The sequence below is a fragment of the Coprinopsis cinerea genome (assembly GCF_000182895.1).
Source record: "Coprinopsis cinerea okayama7#130 chromosome 4 map unlocalized cont3.4, whole genome shotgun sequence".
Classification (NCBI taxonomy): Eukaryota; Fungi; Basidiomycota; class Agaricomycetes; order Agaricales; family Psathyrellaceae; genus Coprinopsis; species Coprinopsis cinerea.
In genome coordinates this window covers 2179396-2199897 of record NW_003307541.1, presented here as the reverse complement: position 1 = coordinate 2199897, position 20502 = coordinate 2179396, and the positions used below count along the sequence as shown (strand labels likewise).

General features: G+C 52.4%; 8 protein-coding genes across 8 annotated transcripts; 1 reads left to right on the top strand and 7 right to left on the bottom strand.

The window, feature by feature from the left end:
- Window positions 1-58: 58 nt before the first annotated feature.
- CC1G_12415 (hypothetical protein) lies at window positions 59-1248 on the bottom strand (the record flags this gene model as incomplete). Its single annotated transcript, XM_001836322.2, has 5 exons — window positions 59-621; window positions 681-861; window positions 985-998; window positions 1055-1107; window positions 1166-1248. 5 exons carry the CDS (start codon window positions 1246-1248, stop codon window positions 317-319), a joined length of 636 nt encoding a protein of 211 aa, XP_001836374.1. The 3' UTR covers window positions 59-316.
- A 1375-nt stretch (window positions 1249-2623) lies between these two features.
- CC1G_12414 (metacaspase) lies at window positions 2624-5300 on the top strand. Its single transcript, XM_001836321.2, has 21 exons — window positions 2624-2698; window positions 2757-2777; window positions 2829-2912; window positions 2973-2999; window positions 3058-3090; window positions 3144-3173; window positions 3235-3490; window positions 3572-3653; window positions 3711-3796; window positions 3845-3905; window positions 3959-4021; window positions 4073-4083; window positions 4136-4234; window positions 4286-4310; window positions 4373-4386; window positions 4442-4642; window positions 4698-4778; window positions 4840-4858; window positions 4911-4993; window positions 5059-5079; window positions 5132-5300. The coding sequence occupies exons 1-21, from the start codon at window positions 2655-2657 to the stop codon at window positions 5156-5158; spliced, it is 1368 nt and encodes a 455-aa protein (XP_001836373.2). The 5' UTR covers window positions 2624-2654; the 3' UTR covers window positions 5159-5300.
- A 24-nt stretch (window positions 5301-5324) lies between these two features.
- On the bottom strand, window positions 5325-7627 carry CC1G_12413 (uridine/cytidine kinase; the record flags this gene model as incomplete). Its single annotated transcript, XM_001836320.1, has 13 exons — window positions 5325-5344; window positions 5396-5841; window positions 5899-5927; window positions 5986-6159; window positions 6212-6415; window positions 6465-6531; window positions 6587-6681; window positions 6743-6798; window positions 6858-6969; window positions 7022-7121; window positions 7164-7209; window positions 7389-7441; window positions 7503-7627. 13 exons carry the CDS (start codon window positions 7625-7627, stop codon window positions 5325-5327), a joined length of 1527 nt encoding a protein of 508 aa, XP_001836372.1.
- A 430-nt stretch (window positions 7628-8057) lies between these two features.
- On the bottom strand, window positions 8058-8324 carry CC1G_12412 (hypothetical protein; the record flags this gene model as incomplete). Its single annotated transcript, XM_001836319.1, has 1 exon — window positions 8058-8324. One exon carries the CDS (start codon window positions 8322-8324, stop codon window positions 8058-8060), a length of 267 nt encoding a protein of 88 aa, XP_001836371.1.
- A 550-nt stretch (window positions 8325-8874) lies between these two features.
- On the bottom strand, window positions 8875-10312 carry CC1G_12411 (cellobiohydrolase I-II; the record flags this gene model as incomplete). Its single annotated transcript, XM_001836318.2, has 2 exons — window positions 8875-9642; window positions 9698-10312. 2 exons carry the CDS (start codon window positions 10310-10312, stop codon window positions 8875-8877), a joined length of 1383 nt encoding a protein of 460 aa, XP_001836370.2.
- Window positions 10313-12377: 2065 nt separating this feature from the next.
- On the bottom strand, window positions 12378-13816 carry CC1G_12410 (cellobiohydrolase I-I; the record flags this gene model as incomplete). The annotated part of the gene is made up of 2 exons (XM_001836317.1): window positions 12378-13145; window positions 13202-13816. The coding sequence occupies 2 exons, from the start codon at window positions 13814-13816 to the stop codon at window positions 12378-12380; spliced, it is 1383 nt and encodes a 460-aa protein (XP_001836369.1).
- A 1816-nt stretch (window positions 13817-15632) lies between these two features.
- Window positions 15633-17073, bottom strand: CC1G_12409 (cellobiohydrolase I-I; the record flags this gene model as incomplete). Its single annotated transcript, XM_001836316.1, has 2 exons — window positions 15633-16400; window positions 16459-17073. The coding sequence occupies 2 exons, from the start codon at window positions 17071-17073 to the stop codon at window positions 15633-15635; spliced, it is 1383 nt and encodes a 460-aa protein (XP_001836368.1).
- Window positions 17074-18530: 1457 nt separating this feature from the next.
- CC1G_12980 (cellobiohydrolase I-I) lies at window positions 18531-19971 on the bottom strand (the record flags this gene model as incomplete). The annotated part of the gene is made up of 2 exons (XM_001836315.2): window positions 18531-19298; window positions 19357-19971. 2 exons carry the CDS (start codon window positions 19969-19971, stop codon window positions 18531-18533), a joined length of 1383 nt encoding a protein of 460 aa, XP_001836367.2.
- Window positions 19972-20502: the final 531 nt, after the last annotated feature.

Sequence of the window (20502 nt, the reverse complement as noted above, 5' to 3'; positions counted from 1 at the left end):
GGGAGCAGAGAAGCCTTTTGGGACATTGGTGATAACATGACACACTCGAGCGGGTGTTAAGGAACGGACGCAGAATTTAGTATTGGTCAAAAAAGCGTACAACATCCTGCAAAAGGAAGATTAATAAACTCTTTAAGGAAGACTGTCCCTCGCACGAAGACAACATGGGTGACAACAACAGGGCATTGGTTAGAATCGAATAGAAAGTCAGTCACGAATCTATAAACCTATTAAGATAGATCGATGCGCTAGTAAGGTCCAGGAAAAGCGTAAAAGGGCATCACAGGTATATTTTGAAGGACTAGACTGGGACTTCTTAAAGAAGGATGGCGGCGGCAGCGATGGCACCGAGACCGATGGCACCAGTAGAGACGAAGGTGGACAAGGCACCGTCTTCCTCGTCATCGGCGGCACCGCTCTGGGTGGGGCGGGCACTGCTGGAGGTGGAAGCGCCAGAGGAAGCGGAGCTGGGAGCACCGGATGAACCGGCACCAGGGGCGGAGGGAGTGGAGGGGGTGCCAGCAGGAGGAGCAGGGGCAGAGCCGCTACCAGCGGGAGGGGCGGGAGTCTCATCATCACCGTCTTCACCATCAGGTTCTTGACCAATGCAATCGGTGGACGCTGTGGAGAACGATAAGTTTAGAGGGGCAGTCGACCCTATTAGGCAAAGAAGTACTTACAGCCCTCAAGAATGGTGAACGAGCCGGATTCAGCGGGAGTACCGTTGCTGTCGATCAACCTCAAGAAGAGGCTGGTGCCGGCGGGGAGGTTGGCGGTCCATCGGAAGGGGCTGGCGTTGATTTCACCAAAGTCGATGGTAGGGGGAGCGGTAGGTTGACCAGCGGGGTAGGCACTGCGAGACTGTGTCAGATGTGTGGCGTATGATGAATGTTGCAGGATCACTCACGTCTGTTGGACGAAGGATAAGGTGAAATTCGGGTTTCAGCCTTCAAAATCACGCCAGAATAACTGGAAAATACGAACCAAGAAGTAAGGGGCTAAAAGAAAAGCGTTAGGACGGTGTCGAGACACGTATATGGAGGAGTGTACGTACGTTCACCACCTTCAAAAGTGAATTGAGTGGGTCGGCAAACGGTGACACCAGCGCTGCGTGTGGGAGTCAGAGAGAGTGCTGGGTGGTGTTGTGTGTTGTGCTGGCACTCACGGAGTTTCGATTCTAAGGACACCCTGTGCAAGGGCGGCAGCAGCGAAGGCGAGGAGAGTGAGGGGTGCAAAAGGAGAGACCATGGTTAGAAACGAAGCGACGATTTGGAGACAAAGGTCGAAGAGGGTTATATGCGGTGAAGGAAAAAGGTGAGAAGAATGAAGAACCGACTGGCGGCGGTAATTTATAAATTCACGGCCAAACATTCCCTTGTTGGCTTGGCATAATGCCGCCGTCACCGGACTCGACAACCATCAGATCACTCAATTTCATCCACGTTTCTGCTCTCACTAAGAACTCTTCGCATTCTTCGTGTGTTTACTGCCCAGAATACTCTATTCTTTCACCTGAAGCGTAGCGGTCCTCTCTCCCCGTAGCCCTCTCTCAGCCTCGCAGGGGTTGGACGTTTACTCTGCTCACATTACATCTCTCTCCCCAACATCAACAGTTTCCTTCGTGACTTTTGCAGATCGAATGATCAGCTCCACATGAGAGACTCCACCGATAGCAACCTGTGTTACCACTAGAACGCAATCGAGCTCGCTTCTCCTCGTCCCAAGCCTCGATGAGTCCTAGGGACTCCTGTCCGGGAAAAGGTGACCGCGAAGGACCCTGGAATTGAAACAATTACGACTCACCAAGTCATCGTTGTAAAATGTATACTCCGTGCTGAAAAAATCGCAACGAGTGGCCGCTCGGAGGCCATTAGATCGGGCTCTAGAACCCCTGATCAAAGTGCTGCGGAATTACCCAAGCAGTGTATGGTGATGGGCCCCAGAATCCTCCGGTGGACTAAATGTGTGACTGTGTGTACGAGGAAGCATGCCCAGTGCCAGGCGCGGACTGAACAGATATAGCTGACCATGGCCGGTGGATAGTCGCCTCCCCTTGGGTCCTTCGTAGCTGTGTGAATACGATTTTGGATTGCCTTGGGCAAGACGTTCGCGACGATGACTCGAGACTACTTGGCGACTCTCAAAGTCACTGCAGCCGGAAATCCAGAGGCTGTTCACAGACGCTGGCGTCGGGGAGTGTCGCCTCGCCAGATTCGCTTTGCTATCGAGACTACGACATCATCCCACCGAGTGCGGTGTGTTGGTGATGTTCAGCTGCTGCTATGTCGTACTAGGTCGGCCAATTTACACTTAGTGTCCCGGTACAAAGACAAGATCCTGAGGTCGCCTTCGTCCAGCTTCGTCCCATCCGATGGCGGAGAGTCGCCTTCTGCTGCCGTTGATCGATGCTGCCCGGGGACGGATGAGGTGCTTCGCGTCGCTTGTCGTGGTTCATAACAAAGAGCGTTGCTCGTAGACAATTACCAAAAAGAGTGTACGGCGGGCTTGATTGACACTGACAGGGCGCGCTCATGGGTGGCAGTGTCGCGGCAGTGTGATCGGTGCCCTCTATAATGAGCCAACTTGCGCTGAACAGCTTTCAACTTGCTTTCTTCCTCTACAACCACAACCTCAACTAATCTCTCTAAATCAGAATGTGGAACAACGACAACCACCAAGGCCACGATGCACCCCCAGCGTATGATTATGATCAGCTTTCAGTCGGATGATTACTAAATTTTGACATATTTCAATAGCTTTCCATCGTTCCCGAGCCCGTAGGTCCACTTCGAACGTGAACAGGTAGAATGCAACTGAAGCGTTCTTAGCGGTGGCTTCGCGCCTCCTCCAGGGCCCCTGCCTGCTCCAGGGTACAACCCAGGTTACGCTCCGGCATACGGTCCTCCCAGCGGGTATGTTTTCCAAAGGGCTCATTGCGGCTAGAATGTGGATTGAAGGCCTTCGATTCACAGGTACCAGGGCCCACCACCTCCAGCTGGGTAAGTCCCGGACACTGCTCATAACAGAGAACAGCGCCGACCAACGAGGACTTTGCAGATTCGCACCGCCCCCTGGACCTCCGCCCGCTGGGTGAGTCGCAGCCATCTTTTAATAGTTCTACAGCAGTTCTCATCAAGATCCAGGTACGGCTTCCCACAAGGCCCCCCGCAAGGGTTCGTATTCATCGCTATATGTCATTATTGGATTCCCAACTTAAACCTTCGTCGATAATAGCGGATACACTCCGCCTCCAGGTCCTCCTCCCCAGCCAGCAACTCGCGGCTTCCCAGGCGCTCAATGGAGACAGAACAACCAACCGCCTCCACCTCCCCCGTCTCACCAAGCCGGTTATCAACCTAGCTATGCTGCCCCGCACATGCCACCCAGCCAAGTCCAACATTACGGACCTCACTCGCAGACACCCGGAGGCAGAGATGTGCAACCCTACTTCCAATACTCGCAGTGTACTGGAAAGAAGAAGGCTTTGCTGGTTCGTTCTCTTTGTGGATCACGTCCGCTATCTGTCTGATTGACACGGGCGACTAACCACCCCTTGGCTCTCTCTTTTTAGATCGGAATCAACTACATCGGCCAAAGTGGTGAACTTCGGGGGTGCATCAACGATGTTAAGAATATCAAGCGCTTCCTTACTGGTATGACCTTGCTTTCTCTATCTGATCAACGACGACTCACGATCAGCGCTGGTATAGACCAGTGGGGTTACAAGGAGGGCGACATCGTTACTTTAACCGATGACGAGTCAAACCCCCGTATGAGGCCCACCGCTTCCAACATAGTAAGCATATCATCGATGAAGGATGTAATCATGCTAATGGGTTGCTAGCGTCAAGCGATGAAATGGCTGGTCGCAGGAGCTCAACCAAACGATGCCCTCTTCTTCCACTGTAAGTCACCCCCGTCTTTCAGCAGCGTCAATTGACTAACCCAAACCTTTCAGTCTCTGGACACGGAGGTCAAACCAAGGATAGAGATGGAGATGAAGCTGATGGCTATGACGAAGGTCAGTCCAAGCCAAGTCGTGTATTTCTTGTCCTGACATCATTCATTCCAGTTATCTACCCCGTAGGGAGGTTCCGTAGTTACTGCTCTTCTTGGACTAACCGCATCCCAAAAGGTCGACTTCGAATCCAATGGACATATCGTCGACGATGAGATCCACGACATCATGGTTAAGCCCCTGCCTGCAGGTTGCCGGTTGACCGCCATCTTCGACGTAAGCTTGACTTCTAGCCAATCGCTCAGCTCGAACTGAAATCCGATGTAGTCTTGTCACTCTGGTTCAGCCCTTGGTAAGAAATCGATGAAGAATGTTATGAAGCCACAGCTCCTCACTTGACCTCGCTATCCCTAGATCTTCCTTACATCGTAGGTCGTTTCCAGAGGCACTGGGCGAATCAATTGTACTGACCTTTTTCGATAGTATTCGACCGAAGGTAAAATCAAGGAACCCAACCTTGCTGCTGAAGCAGGCCAAGGCCTCCTATCCGCTGTGACCTCCTATGCTCGTGGTGACATGGGTGGCGTCTTCAAATCCGCGATGGGCTTGGTTAAGACTGCTACCGGAAGCTCCCAGAAGGCGGACAAAATTGCCAAAGCAACTCGCACCAGTCCTGCAGACGTCGTAAGCACCTTTGCCCCGTTTGTGTTGCGTTGCACTCTAATCGCCGCTTTCTCAGATCTCGTTTAGCGGCTGCAAGGATTCACAGACTAGTGCTGATACCCAAGAAGCAGGCCAGGCCACTGGTGCAATGAGCTACGTGCGTCCTTTCATCAATGATGCAGTGTGTCCAAGTTGCTGACTGTCGTTTCTAATTTCAGGCCTTCATTTCTGCTCTGAGTATGTCGTACAAGTGCTTGACGGGCATGATACAGAACTGACTGTCCCTTAGCTGCCAAACACCAACAGAGTTACCAAGAGCTTCTGGTCAATGTACGAGAAATTCTTCGTTCAAAGTACAGTCAGAAGCCTCAGGTAGGTTTAAATTACGCTACTGTCATCCACATACATCTGATCATGACGTTCATTAATTACTGCAGCTCTCCAGCTCGCATCCGATGGTATGCCTACTAGTTCCCTCGCCTCTGATCCAATTTGCTGACCTTTTGGTAGGATACGTCCATTCTATTCATCTGCTAGAAAAGGCCACTGTATCCCTTTCTCTTTGTTGCTTGTTGTCGATATCGCTCTCGGACCTTCCTCTGCAGAATGAATAATCCTGTATATATCCGCTATGTAGATAACTCGAATCTATTGACCTAACCGTCTTGAGAAAATGAAAGTCCAAGCATCCTAAAACCTTGAATCATAGATAATATCGATCGCCTGAAGCATGACGGTCAGAACCATGTCTCGGAACGAGAAGCGAGGCCTTACCGATTTGGCCCATCCCAGGCTGCATCAGCCACACCGCCCGGCCTCGTCCATCAGGGTTGCCCTCGCCCTTGTAACCCTCCATCCATCCTTCCTTCATGTGCTCATCAACTGCACCACAGATGATCTTAACACCAGGGAACGCCCTTCTCAACACGCTAACACCACCCGTCCTCGCCACAAGGAACGTCACAAAGATGATATGATCTTCCTTCACGCCATGGTCGAGCAAAACGCGGATGGCCATAAACGCAGCTGCAGCAGTCCCGATTTGCGCGTCCAAAAGGAACACCCAAGTCTCTTCTGCCAGATGTCGGAGTTTGACGTACTGGGGGAGCATCACTTGCAGTAGGAGGGGATCGCCCGTTGTAAAGTCCGATTGGACAAGAAGTGAACCCACAGGCACGTCGTTGATTACTCGACGGAATCCTCGTTCGAGAGCACCGCCGCTATGATGATCGTCAGTAACCTTTTGCGTTCCTTCAGACATGGCTGGCGAGACATACGATCGCATGATAGTCACACCGCAAACGTACTGTCACAGGAAGAAAAGTCAGAATCGCAAAGAGATGGGGGACGGCCAAGTCGCACACCTTGGCAGCCTGCTTCTGGCCATCGTATTCAGCACCGACTGGAGTGACAACAGTTTTGGGAGTGTAAGGCAAGAATTGCAGCGCATGTTCCACCAAAAGTGTTGCAAGGCGGTCAGCGAAAAACACGAAATCCTGGCGGCTGGAATCCTTATCGCGAAGGATGGTGAAAATACCCTGTGTGTCTATGTTTGAGCATTAGCCCCTCTGATGAATTGGCCGCACTGACCTCAATTTGTCGAGTCTGGGGCATGATGTGCAAATCTAGGTCCTCTATCGTACTTTCAGGCGTGGATGCACCAGACTTGGAGGGTAGGTACAAGTGCGGGATTGCAATCTTCCCGCGGAATCGTTTGGACCGTTCTTGAAGTTGCTGTCGTATGTGGGTACACATCAAGTCTATCGCCACAGCATTGTTTGACCCAGGAACGATCTAGAGGACATGTCAGGAGAAAGGGGCATAAAGGTACCTTAAGACATACAATGTCAGCATGAGCGGCAGTCGGGCGGACGAAATTGTCGTAGGACGGTTTCACATAACGAAGGTACCTGTGTTGGCCATGGTTACTTCGATACGGCACAGACCGCAGGGATTGGGACTGACTGGTCTAGAATGCCATCCACAGCACGTCCACGCTCTTTCACGTCTCGTTTTATACGACGTGCGAGCATAAGGTCTGGATCACATTGAACGAAGACCTGTTGGGCAGATAAGATATCTGAACAGAGGCTCTACCTTATAGATATTCGTGGGACATACCTTGAGATCGTATAGCGCCCTTAGAGAGGGATCTACCAAAGCCATGATTCCTTCCGCTAAGCAAGGTGGATCACTCGTAGGTATCTCTGAACGCCTCGAGGAACAGATACCCTACCAATGATGACACTAGCGCCATAAAGATACTTCTTCTCCTCGAGCCTCTGATGCTCGGAGAAAGAGTAAATTGGAATGTTTGATTGCTTCCCTGCCTTCAGGTCAGCCAAGCACTGGGAATCAAGTCAGAACGTTGTTAGTAACAACAGTGGGGAGATAACATACCGAAGCGAAGATAGGCATGTCGAGAGCATCGGGATGGTCAAAATCCAATTTATTAGCATGAGCGAGGACGAGTTCCTCGGGGGTGTGGTACTTGTAGAAGCTGTCCTAGATCTGGGTTAGTGGCCTGGAGATGAAGGCAGACTGTCCGCTACTTGCCTGGGAGAGGATGATCACAGTTGGTATGGAACCTAATTTTTTCACAATTTCCCGAGCCACATGGGTCTGTGGATTGTAGGTTCGTCAAAGCCGCCCCAGTCACATGCACAGCTATCAGAGGTAACTAGACCTTTCCACTCGCCGAACCACCTGCCAAAGAGACCAAGTAGGGTGAATTAACAACGACTTCATTGAGTGCGCCTGAACGTACCAGCTATCCCAATGACGAAAGCATCACAGATTCGCTGACCATCTTCACCGTACCTGTAGAGGCTTCAGCCTATGGTGCTCCTGTTCCAATACATGTCTCGTGCCAGGTACTGACCACGGTGGGCGGCCATGAGAAGTCAGGACAATGTTCTTCTTGGGCTGGATCCAGGGTGCAGAGTGTCCTTCACGATCTTGTTCACTGAACTTGGTGACACCAGGAGAGATGGAGGGGCTCGACATTGTGGTAAGGTAGTAGGAGAGGTTGCTCAGAAACAGTTACGAGACTATCGTGGCCAGCCACGGGGCTGGTGATGGCAGCTGAAGAGGACATGGCAGAAGACCATTTGTATTCGCCAAGAACATGGATGATACGCGATTTGATCTTTCCACGCGGTCACGATTCCGAAGACCCATGCCAGTGCTAAGCACAATATTAATGCACCAGGAGTACTCTGGAGCACTACTGTATACTAACGCCAAAAGGAGAATGACCAATGGAAATACTACTTAATGAAATTCTCCCTTTGACTGTCTGCGTACGGGGTATTCGATCTATGTTAATACTCCACCAGTTTGCAAGTCATTCGAATACGTGCCTGCACATTGCGGGAACCCCATTAACAGGGTAGCTGCTGTCGAGCCGGATCACGTTGACAGCGTATGCCGAGCGTTAGAACCCCTTGGCCAAACTGGCACCAGATTGTACCATGCCCTGCCATGCCATCTGCATCTGGATGCCCTGGAAGGCGTTCTTCACGTCGGTAAATGACTTCTCCGTGACGGAATCACCTGGGAGGAGGGGACCAAGGAAGTTGACTTTGTAGTTGGGAATGGCACTTCGAATTCCCTCCGACTGAGCGCAAAGGAGGCGTCTTTTGGTCAAGGTACCGGCAGAGGAATCATTACTATAGTGTGTTCCATTGAAGTTGCATGGCATTGACGGTACCTGGTCTAGTGGTAGTCATTTTAACCAGACCTACGCTGTCTATGCGATGGGAAATCGATTTGAAAGGCTCTTTCCTGACATTGGGTTAGTCTCCTGGAGTCTCTGGGCCTTTCCTATTTTCACCCGTCTTCCTGAACCGTTTGGCAGGCGTAGCGGACCAAAACGAAAAGAGACGAGAAAAAGACTTGCAGTCTCTGAAGGGAAAGGTGATAACATATGACTGACGTTAGGCTGACCCGCCGTTCGATTGCGGGGAGCCCTCTGTTGGCGTCCAGCTACTGTCCGCCCAGGAAACAGGATGGAGCTCCGGTCGGACGACAATCTAGACAAAGATAGCAACGAACTTGATAATTTCAATAATTTCAACGGTTTTACGAGAAGTACCGATTATAAGAGAGGAATCCATGAAACAAGACACGAGAAGCAAATCGACTGACTGTCCACAACTACACCTTTTGGAAACTTTCCCCTACACTCCTTGAGGTACAAAATGAAGCCGTTAAAGGAAAATTGATCCTGAAAGGCGGTGCTCTTCACGAATCTAGTTGCCGGAGAAGGTCGAGCCGATGTCACCAAACTTGATGTTGGAGAAAATGACTTGGGCATCGGGATGGTTCTGCTCGGTGTCCTTGGGCTTCCCGCCAGTGGTAGGGCAGGTGCCACGGGCGATACCAGGCTTGTTGGGGTCGGCGTCGGTGGGGTAAGAACTGTCGAGCCAAAGCATGTTGGCAGTGTGATCATTCCAAATGGAAAGGGCGAGGACATGGCCCTTGGCAAGGGAGCGACCCATGTGAGCAAGACCACCGTTCCTGCCAAAGCTGTCGTTGTCCTCGAATGCTCGCTTGGCGTCGTCACAGAATTGCTGAGTGATGGAGTCGTGGGCGGGCATGAGACCGGGGAAGTTGGTGGGAGGGTTGGCAATGACACGGCCGTCTTGGACGTAGAGGCGGCGGATGTCGACGAGGGTACCAGTGTCAGAGTTGTTGTCGGTAATGAATTGGGTCACAACAGTGAACTTCCTGTTGGTGTCGACGGTCTTTCCAGGGCCGTAGAATTCGCGGTTACCCATACGGAAAGGGTTGTAGTCGCAACCGTCAGGATCGCAAAGACCCTCATAACGAGGCTGGTTGCAGTCACGTCCTTGGCAGCGTTGGTAGCCACCGTCGTTCGTGGTGCGACAAGGGTGAGGGGTGTAGGCGTTGGAAATGGAGTTAGCCTCCCAGATATCCATCTCAGCGCAGCAAATGCCGTACTGGCCTCTGCCCGCGTTCGGGTCACTCTCAGAAGGCTCCCATCCGACGCTGTTGGCCTGTTGGACAAGGATTACGAAAAGGCAACTGGAAAGAGTCTCGGTTGGAACATACCTCACCGTTAATGAACTTGATGTCACGGGGGCACTGCGAATCACAGTAGCCAGTACCGTACTTGGCCCCGGCCTTGTTGCCAGAGAACTTGCTCATACCCCCATCGGCGTCCATCTGGATGAAGTAGAGGGCACCGTTGATACCGCATGGAACCTTGGAGACATCGACGTCGAAGGTAAACTCCTTGTTGAGAAGGTTGAACATTTGATATCGAGTATCGCTCTCCATGAGGTAGACGCGAGCACCGACGTTGGTTTGCTGCGAACGAGTGAGGAACTTAATGGTAAGGGCGTTGCCGCTGGCTGTGATACCGTAGGTTTGCTGGTAGTTGGCACCCTCAAGCGCGCACCTCTGGGCACAAGTGGTTGCGCTTGAACAAACGGATGTGTTCCAGGTGTTTCCAGTGTAGCAGTTGGTGTAGCCATCGGTGACATGGAGCCATCGCCAGTTGGCGTCGAGGACGACCTGACCGTTGGAGACAGTCTGGCATCCACCGTTGCGAGAGCAGCGCTGCCACGGGAGACGGGGGTGGGTTTCGGTGACCTCACGGCCCACCTGTTGGGCGTGTGTCACTGCGAGGAAGAAGAGGGCGGTGAGGACGGTTTTACCGATCATGTCAGGGGACATTGAGTGTTCTCCTGCTGCTGGAGCATTTTACCTGGCCAGGGTTGTGCTTTTATACACCAAGTTACGCGGATAAAGTCCGGCAGTCTTTGGCAAAGAGAAACACGTCCTGAGAGCCCATGGATGAACTGAAGGAAAGAGTCCTTGAACTTTCCTTCGAGTGTTATCCAGCGTTAAAACCGATGAATCACACGAAGCACGCAGATTTCTGTGCAGATGATCATGGTCGCTGTCTAACTCTATCAGTGCCAAGCCTTTCGGCCTGCACCACTATCAAGCGGAGATCGAAGCAGTCCATTGTTGCCCTTGGCTCAAAGAACCCTTGCCGAATGGGTCACTTGCACGTTAATAGACAGGGAGGAAAGACCTGCAGAGCTCTCTGGCTGGCCAATGGACCCATTAAAGCGAATACTTTAATTTTCTGCTGGCCATATCTTGGGCAATACCCTGTTTTACTGCCTGTTCATGGCTTATCAGTAGCGATGGCGAAATACATGACCCATGGGACCAAAACAAATTCGAGAGTTTCATAGTCTGACTCTGCGCTATTGCCACATGTACTACTTGCTTTGAAGTCTTGCCCTTGCTACTGAGCTTTCCACTAAAGACGATACAGAGGAACGCGCCGCTCAACGGCAGAAACGACCAACCTAAACTCCGCATTTGGATCGCTGCGCTTCTTCTCTTGGCATTGAGTTCCGATCAACCACAAGACCTCGCTGTGAACGACTTTCGAGCCGTTTGTATTTGCAGATTCCATCTGAATGGATTCTAATCTTCTCGCATTTCCCGAAAACAACCCAGGTAGTCATTCCAGCGGTCCATCTAGATTCAACTGGCGGAATAATGAATCGATAACCTGCTCATCGTTCGAGGTATTCACGGGAGTTTGGATGCTCGCAACCGCTCTTAGCTTCCGGAGAGCTGATGACTGTAGGACAATCACCGTGACAGGTTATGAGTAGAGGGATGGGAGAGGATAGAAGGTTTGAAAGGCTGCATCCTTTGTTCTATCCTGTGCATTAGAGATCGATCGTAAATGAGCCGTGTCCCGGAACGATGGTACCATCCCTCGAAGATGCAATTGGATGGTATCTGAATCAGTAATCGAACCGAGCAAGCTGGCAAGTCGAGCCGCCCTTTTTTAGCAGTACATATCGGTGCCGCGTTTTCCTTTCTCGCACTCAAGTGGTCTAGACATACGCCTATCTGGGCCCCGTTGCTTGTCGACTCATCGCGCTGGTTTGGATAATCTTGTTCTGGACACGCAAGTTGTTATTTCGAGCCATTTAAATAAGGGTGTTGTAATCGACGCCATGATATGGAGACACAGTCTCCATCGGGTATCGGACACAGTTAAACGAGCCCAGACGTGGGCAATATCTTGCGGAGTTACTGGTTATTCGAGCGGAGACTAGTAATTCTGGCCCAGTTTGCTATTAATGTATACTAGTGGTGATGAATTCATAAGAGATATGCAAGAACAAAAGTTCAAATGGCGCCAATTCTGGAGTATGAACACTTCAAAGGCCCAAACGCAATTGGCTCGGGAGGCCGGCTGATTTCAGATACTATCTATTAAGGTTTCGGACTTTTCGCTCGCCAAGGGAATGCTCCCTCACGAAAGAGGATAATGAAAATCCATTTTAGGAAGGAAAAGCGTATGCCCCGATGCCCAGAGGTTATATCCCGCGATATGTCAAGAGCTCAAAGTGCAAACACAGGAACACTTCTCTGTTAACGTTCACCCCATACTGCCAAGAACTGGTCGCCAGGGCAAGAGTACAAGGTCCAGGTTAACAAAAACGGCTGCCACTTGTAGACCTATGCCAGTGTATCTGCGACTGAGCTGTGGCTTACGAACGCTTCTTCAAGAGCTACGAGTCAACAGGGCACGAAAGTAGGTGGTTTGTATTGAATGTCGTTACAAATTTTGGAACACAAGGATAATGATATACACAATGCCAGTGTAACACGGGATGAGAGACAAGGTGAACAAAACAGGACATGTCGCCCGAGGACAGCTGATCCTAGGAGGCGGTGCTCTTCGAAGAATCTAGTTGCCGGAGAAGGTCGAGCCGATGTCACCGAACTTGATATTCGAGAAGATGACCTGGGCATCAGGGTGGTTTTGCTCGGTGTCACGGGGAGAGCCACCAGTGGTTGGGCAGGTACCGCGAGCAATACCGGGCTTGTTGGGGTCGGCGTCGGTGGGGTAGTTGGAATCGAGCCACAACATGTGAGCGGTGTGGTCGTTCCAGATGGAGAGGGCGAGAACATGACCCTTGGCAAGGGAGCGACCCATGTGAGCAAGGCCACCGTTCCTACCGAAGCTGTCGTTGTCCTCGAATGCTCGCTTGGCGTCGTCACAGAATTCCTGGGTGATGGAGTCATGAGCGGGCATGAGACCGGGGAAGTTGGTGGGAGGGTTGGCAATGACACGGCCGTCTTGGACGTAGAGGCGGCGGATGTCGACGAGGGTGCCAGTGTCGGTGTTGTCGTGGGTGATGAACTGGGTGACGACAGTCATCTTCCTGTTGGTGTCTACGGTCTTGCCGGGTCCGTAGAAGTCCTTGTTACCCATGCGGAAGGGGTTGTAGTCGCAACCGTCTGGATCGCAAAGACCCTCATAACGAGGCTGGTTGCAGTCGCGGCCCTGGCAACGTTGGTAGCCACCGTCATTCACAGTCTGGCAAGGGTGGGGAGTGTAGGCATTCGAAATGGAGTTGGCCTCCCAGATATCCATCTCAGCGCAGCAAATGCCGTACTGGCCCTTGCCCGCATTGGGATCGGTCTCAGAGGGCTCCCATCCAACGCTGTTAGCCTGTCGAGAAAGACTTAGAAAAGCTGGAACTGTCAGGAGTCTCGACAATAACATACCTCGCCGTTAATGAACTTGATGTCACGAGGGCACTGAGAGTCACAGTAGCCGGTACCGTACTTTGCACCAGCCCTGTTGTTAGGCTGAGAGCTCAGGCCACCATCGGCGTCCATCTGGATGAAGTAGAGGGCACCGTTGATACCGCAAGGAACCTTGGAGACGTCAACGTCGAAGGTAAACTCCTTGTTGAGGAGGTTGAACATCTGGTATCGGTCCTCGTTCTCCATGAGGTAGACACGAGCACCGATGTTGGTTTGCTCGGAACGCGTGAGGAACTTGATGGTGAGGGCGTCTCCGCTGGTGGTGATACCGTAGGTTTGTTGGTAGTTGGCACCTTCGAGAGCGCATCGCTGGGCGCAGGTAGCACCGTCGGAGCAGACGGAGCTGTTCCAGGCGTTACCGGTGTAGCAGTTGGTGTAGCCGTCGGTGACATGGAGCCATCGCCAGTTGGCGTCGAGGACGACCTGACCGTTGGAGACAGTCTGGCATCCACCGTTGCGAGTGCAGCGCTGCCATGGGAGACGGGGGTGGTTTTCGGCGACCTCGCGACCGACCTGTTGGGCCTGTGCGACGGCGAGGAAGCAGAGAGCGGTGAGGGCGACTTTGCTGAACATTTGTGAGCTCAGAACGTGTCTCCTGTTGTTGGTCTTTTCCGTCACCATTTCGTCGCGTTTTTATAGGCTGTGGTGGCGGATAAAACCCGGCAGTCCGGGCAAGCAGAACAAGAAGGACACTTCTCCAAGCACCACGATCTCCAAGTACAAGTGCTTGAGGGCAGTCAAGAGCGCCCTCACGTACTTCGACCGACAGCCGAAAGAAGCTAACCACGGTGATACCAGATGATCATGGTTGCCGTTGGAGCTAGCTCCAACCCCAGAATTAATGCCAAGTTCCAAGAAACATAGGCCATCGTGCGGAGATTGAAAGTGTGAAAGTCAGGGACAGACCGCTCCTTGAGTTGCTTGCAGCCCAAAAATGTCAGGACGAGTGCGAAAAGCATGATTATAAATGTATCGGCAACCAACTCCCCATTTACAGTCGCAATTGACTGTTTTATCTCCCTCAATTAGCTCGTTCCATGGTCCTGCTTTCCCCGTTCAATATACTGCTGGTAGTTTCTCAAGCATTCGAGCCCAAGGTTCACGTTGGGACGGGCTCAAAGTTGCCAACTCGCTTATTTCACTGCGAAATCCTTCAAACCGTTAGAAGTCCCGGTGCAGAGCGTTCAAGGGCGAATCTTATGTCGAGCCTCGTCTGTTGCCGTTCCGCGGCACGAATTGAACCAAAGCTCCGAACCTGGATCACCTCCGGCTTCGATCCTTGGCGACTCGTAAGGATCAAACCACAGGACCCCTCTGTGAACTGGGCTTGACTTATATGGCGGGTCAGATTCAATCTAAACCTTCTGAACCTTACGTTTACCGAAAAGCTTCCAGATGTGAATGGGTCAGAAATCTAGATTAATGGGCGGAATAATACATCGAGTACGTATCGACCGGGGTTCGAGATCGGGGTTGAATTGCCTTGAGCATTCAACGGAATAATTGCATTCACTTCAGCTAGGAGCAACCAAGCTGCCTGAATACCGTTGCTAGAACCCTGTGGACGATGGGAACGGGGCGTGGGGATTGACAGCTTGCAACTGGTCAATGCATGAAGTAGGGTCACGGTTATTTCCACGCATAGTGCATCGGGCGCACCCAGGGCCAATGCTAGTCGAGAATAGTCGAATGCGAGTTTGGGTACCAAGGTTGCGACTGCCAATGGGGTGACTCACTCGATACGAATCGACGCCTCACGCGCGCCAGTATCACTTCTATGGAAGGATCTGCCATCCTGTCTTCATTTCGTGGATACTGCAAGACTGAGCACGACGTAGCTGCATCCCGATTTCAGACTGGTACGGGGAGCATAGGAAGCCTGCTGTGGTTGTGTGAATTCGAAGCATTGCATAAACCTTTGACCATAATGATTGGAAAGTGATGCGCTGGGCCGCCCAGGCGAATCAGCTTCGAAAGCGGGTGAGAAGTTTAGCCACAATAGCGGGATATTTCAGTGGTGTGGATGTCGAAAATTAACGTTTTTAGGTTGTTGAGGTTGCATTTCGCCAAGCGCGCAACGCGACAAAAGAGGCAACCTTCACTCCTTATTTAGACGGGGATCTCCTCGCCTTTAACTGGGGTGCCATTAACTGCGAAAGGTTTACTTTGCTTCATTCTAGAAGTAGGATACTGTTGAAACTTGGACTCTTACACTGCTGGCACTATCAATAGTTATTTTGAATGAATTGTGACAATCAAGGTCCAGTGCGAGCGAGGATAAACGAATTACATTGCACAGCGCAGTTTGTTTTCTTGTACAGGCAAAGGTACACTACATAGAGCTAGAGTAGAAGAGAGGTACGCGAGCGATGTGAACAGAAACCCCTGTTTAGTAACCAGAGAAAGTCGAGCCGATGTCACCGAATTTAATGTTGGAGAAGATGACCTGGGCATCAGGGTGGTTTTGTTCGGTTTCACGGGGGGTGCCACCAGTGGTCGGGCAGGTACCACGAGCAATACCGGGCTTGTTGGGGTCAGCGTCGGTGGGGTAGTTGGAGTCGAGCCACAACATGTGGGCACCGTGGTCGTTCCAGATGGAGAGAGCGAGGACGTGACCCTTGGCGAGGGAGCGACCCATGTGAGCGAGACCACCGTCACGAGCGAAGCTGCTGTAGTCGCCGAAGAGGTTCTTCTGGTCAGTGCAGAACTGCTCGGTGATGGAGTCGTGGGCGGGCATGAGACCGGGGAAGTTGGTGGGAGGGTTGGCAATGACACGGCCGTCTTGAACGTAGAGGCGGCGGATGTCAACGAGGGTGCCAGTGTCGGTGTTGTCGTGGGTGATGAATTGGGTGACGACGGTCATCTTCCTGTTGGTGTCGACGGTCTTTCCGGGTCCGTAGAAGTCCTTGTTACCCATGCGGAAGGGGTTGTAGTCACAGCCATCAGGATCGCAAAGACCCTCATAGCGAGGCTGGTTGCAGTCGCGGCCCTCGCAGCGCTGGTAGCCACCATCGTTCTGGGTTCGGCAAGGGTGGGGGGTGTAGGCATTGGAGATGGAGTTGGCCTCCCAGATATCCATCTCGGCGCAGCAAATGCCGTAGCGACCCCTTCCGGCATTGGGATCGGTCTCGGATGGAGTCCAGTCGGCGCTGTTGGCCTATTGGACAAAAGCATTAGAAAACGTCAAACTGGGAGGGGTTTCAATGTGAACATACCACGCCGTCAATGAACTTGATGTCACGGGGGCACTGAGAGTCGCAGTAGCCGGTACCGTACTTAGCACCAGCCCTGTTGTTGGGTTGCTTGCTCATACCACCATCGGCGTCCATCTGGATGAAGTAGAGGGCACCGTTGATACCGCAAGGAACCTTGGAGACGTCAACGTCGAAGGTGAACTCCTTGTTGAGGAGGTTGAACATCTGGTATCGGTTCTCGTTCTCCATGAGGTAGACACGAGCACCGACGTTGGTTTGTTGGGATCGGGTGAGGAACTTGATGGTGAGGGCGTCTCCGTTGGTGGTGATACCGTAGGTTTGCTGGTAGTTGGCACCCTCGAGAGCGCATCGCTGAGCGCAGGTGGTGGGGTCGGAGCAGACGGTGCTGTTCCAGGAGTTACCGGTGTAGCAGTTGGTGTAGCCGTCGGTGACGTGGAGCCATCGCCAGTTGGCGTCGAGGACGACCTGACCGTTGGAGACAGTCTGGCATCCGCCGTTGCGAGTGCAACGCTGCCACGGGAGACGGGGGTGGTTTTCAGCGACTTCGCGACCGACCTGTTGGGCCTGTGCGACGGCGAGGAAGCAGAGAGCGGTGAGGGCGACTTTCTTGAACATCTTCACGAGATCCGACGATGTATCTCGAGGTGTGGTGAGGCTTTCTGGCTCCTCTCATCGTGCTTTTATAGAGAAAATGCGCGGATAAAACCCGGGCGTCAGAGCACCTAGATGAATGAAAAAGTCCCATGTATCGTCGACAACCAGAAAGTCCATGCACCCTTCCAGGGTGTTTAGATTCCGACCAGAAGTTCACGGAAACGGGAGGAAAGATCGCTTTCTGCCAAGCTGGCCAAGATCATCCCGACAACCGCCAGCAGTGCGGGGGACAAACGCCCAATGTCGGAGACTGAATGCACTTTGGGAAATGCCGATGGAATGCGATTTCTGGCACACTGGCAATTCCCTCCGTTCTGAGGTCACTACATATTCATACCCAACTTTCGCCTTCATATAAAGAACGGCTCTCAACCAAATGTGGATTTTCGGGCGCCTCTGTCCAACTTTGGCCTCTTGCAGTGTAGTCTAACCTCACCTTTGACACTAACGGTAAACTTCGATGAAAATTAGGCTTTCTCAACTTTGCACGTCGATGCTCCGCTTCTTTTCGGCCTCCACCTAACATAACTCCGCGCTCAGAAATCTCGGGGTTCTACTTGGCAAAATGTTGGCATCAGTCATGGGATCCTTGTTAGGAAGCGGACGCGGCTGCCTAATTCTCCAACGAGAGCATCATATTCATCGCACCCCGCTTGGGCCGCGTGGTCAGTCTCAGGACGACGGGCATTGTTCTGCGGAATAATGAATCGCTTCCGCTGTGGTCCTCTCCGAAGTATTGGCGGACATCCAGTCCTCGATTCAGCTGGAGTCGGGAACCGTCCAGTGGAAATAATCAACCACGAATCCATGCGAAACCATGGCGCTAGTTTCTCCGCCTTCCCTGCCCTCAGAGACATAGTCCAGGTCGTCTGGCCGCTGCGGCCGTAATATGTCATCGGATGTTGGTGCAAGAAATGTTCTCTCTCAGGTTCTGTGCGAAGCCAATGGAAAGGGTAGGAAATGTACAAGGATGCGCGTTGAACATAACCGCCCAGTCCGTGGGTGCCCGTTGACCTGACGGCGCGTCGGACAGATGGTGATCGGAGCTGCGCATGCGTTTCCACTGCAAGAGGACGAAAGCTAAGAAAGGCGGGGCGGGGAAAGGTTCCGTGAAGAGCAGTACCCGCATTCAGCGATCCCGTCATAGTCTAGAGATTGACGATTCAGGAAAGGAAACAAAGACACTAAATTCGGTGAACGTGAGGAATTGGGCAAGACAGATGATGTTTGACCTCCCTTAATACTGAAGATGGTGCCAGGAGCACCTTCACAGGACATCGTACGAACTTCAAACGGGCAAGATGAAGAGGAATGGAACGGATACGATTCAATGGCACTTTGGCACGCTACAATTTTTTGTACAAAGATGACGACGAGACATGGATACAAAGAGCGCATACAGAACGATACTAGAAAATCTAGTTGCCGGAGAAGGTGGAGCCGATGTCACCGAACTTGATGTTGGAGAAAGTGACCTGGGAATCGGGGTGGTTCTGCTCAGTGTCGCGGGGAGAGCCACCGTACGTGGTGGCAGTGCCACGAGCAATACCGGGCTTGTTGGGGTCAGCGTCGGTGGGGTAGTTGGAGTCGAGCCACAACATGTGGGCACCGTGGTCGTTCCAGATGGAGAGAGCGAGGACGTGACCCTTGGCGAGGGAGCGACCCATGTGAGCGAGACCACCGTCACGAGCGAAGCTGCTGTAGTCGCCGAAGAGGTTCTTCTGGTCAGTGCAGAACTGCTCGGTGATGGAGTCGTGGGCGGGCATGAGACCGGGGAAGTTGGTGGGAGGGTTGGCAATGACACGGCCGTCTTGGACGTAGAGGCGACGGATGTCGACGAGGGTACCAGTGTCGGTGTTGTCGTGGGTGATGAATTGGGTGACGACGGTCATCTTCCTGTTGGTGTCGATGGTCTTGCCGGGTCCGTAGAAGTCCTTGTTACCCATGCGGAAGGGGTTGTAGTCACAGCCATCAGGATCACAAAGACCCTCATAGCGAGGCTGGTTGCAGTCGCGGCCCTCGCAGCGCTGGTAGCCACCATCGTTCTGGGTTCGGCAAGGGTGAGGGGTGTAGGCGTTGGAGATGGAGTTGGCCTCCCAGATATCCATCTCGGCGCAGCAAATGCCGTAGCGACCCCTTCCAGCATTGGAGTCGGTCTCGGAGGGCTCCCATCCGACGCTGTTGGCCTGTTGGACAAAAGCATTAGAAAACGTCAAACTGGGAGGGGTTTCAATGTGAACATACCACGCCGTCAATGAACTTGATGTCACGGGGGCACTGAGAGTCGCAGTAGCCGGTACCGTACTTAGCACCAGCCCTGTTGTTGGGCTGAGAGCTCATGCCACCATCGGCGTCCATCTGGATGAAGTAGAGGGCACCGTTGATACCGCAAGGAACCTTGGAGACGTCAACGTCGAAGGTGAACTCCTTGTTGAGGAGGTTGAACATCTGGTAGCGGTTCTCGTTCTCCATGAGGTAGACACGGCCGCCAACGTTGGTTCCCTGGGATCGGGTGAGGAACTTCATGGTGAGGGAGTTGCCGCTGGTGGTGATTCCATAGGTTTGCTGGTAGTTGGCACCTTCGAGAGCGCATCGCTGGGCACAGGTGGTACCATCGGAGCAGACGGAGCTGTTCCAGGAGTTACCGGTGTAGCAGTTGGTGTAGCCGTCGGTGACGTGGAGCCATCGCCAGTTGGCGTCGAGGACGACCTGACCGTTGGAGACAGTCTGGCATCCACCGTTGCGAGTGCAGCGCTGCCACGGGAGACGGGGGTGGTTTTCGGCGACCTCGCGGCCAACCTGTTGACCCTTGGCGATAGCCAGGAAAGAGAGAGATGCGATTGCGATTTTGCCCAACATGTCGAAGGAACCGAGGATGTTGATTTTCCAAAGTGCAATTCCTGGCCATGTTTTATACCCAAAACTTCACGGAAAATAACCGGACAGTCTTGAAGTGTTTCCTTGTGTCGCCACAGAACCTCTCGAGAGATGACTGTGGTTACAGTACGTACTCTTCCCCATCTCCCCTCTGGCGTTAACGCTCCGCGCAATAGCACCGGATATGCCAAGGGTGATGCCAAAAATGGTAAATACAGACTCCGCCCAAAAAGTTGCTGTTAAATTATCTTATCTTATCTCTAAAACCTCCGTCCTTTACCTTCAACGACCGTCCAAGTCAGCGCTTGTCAAGGCGTCTACGATATTGTCCCTTACAGTCACCATTCTTGTTCTGTTATAATGTTTACATTGGCTCATGTAGTTGACAAACGCTCCAAAATCGACGTTCACCTCAGTCAGTACAGAAACGGACGCGTTTTAAGCGCTGTTTCCGACCCGCCCTTCCCACTTATCTTAGGCTTCACTATTCCCTATACTCCGTCATTTCATCTA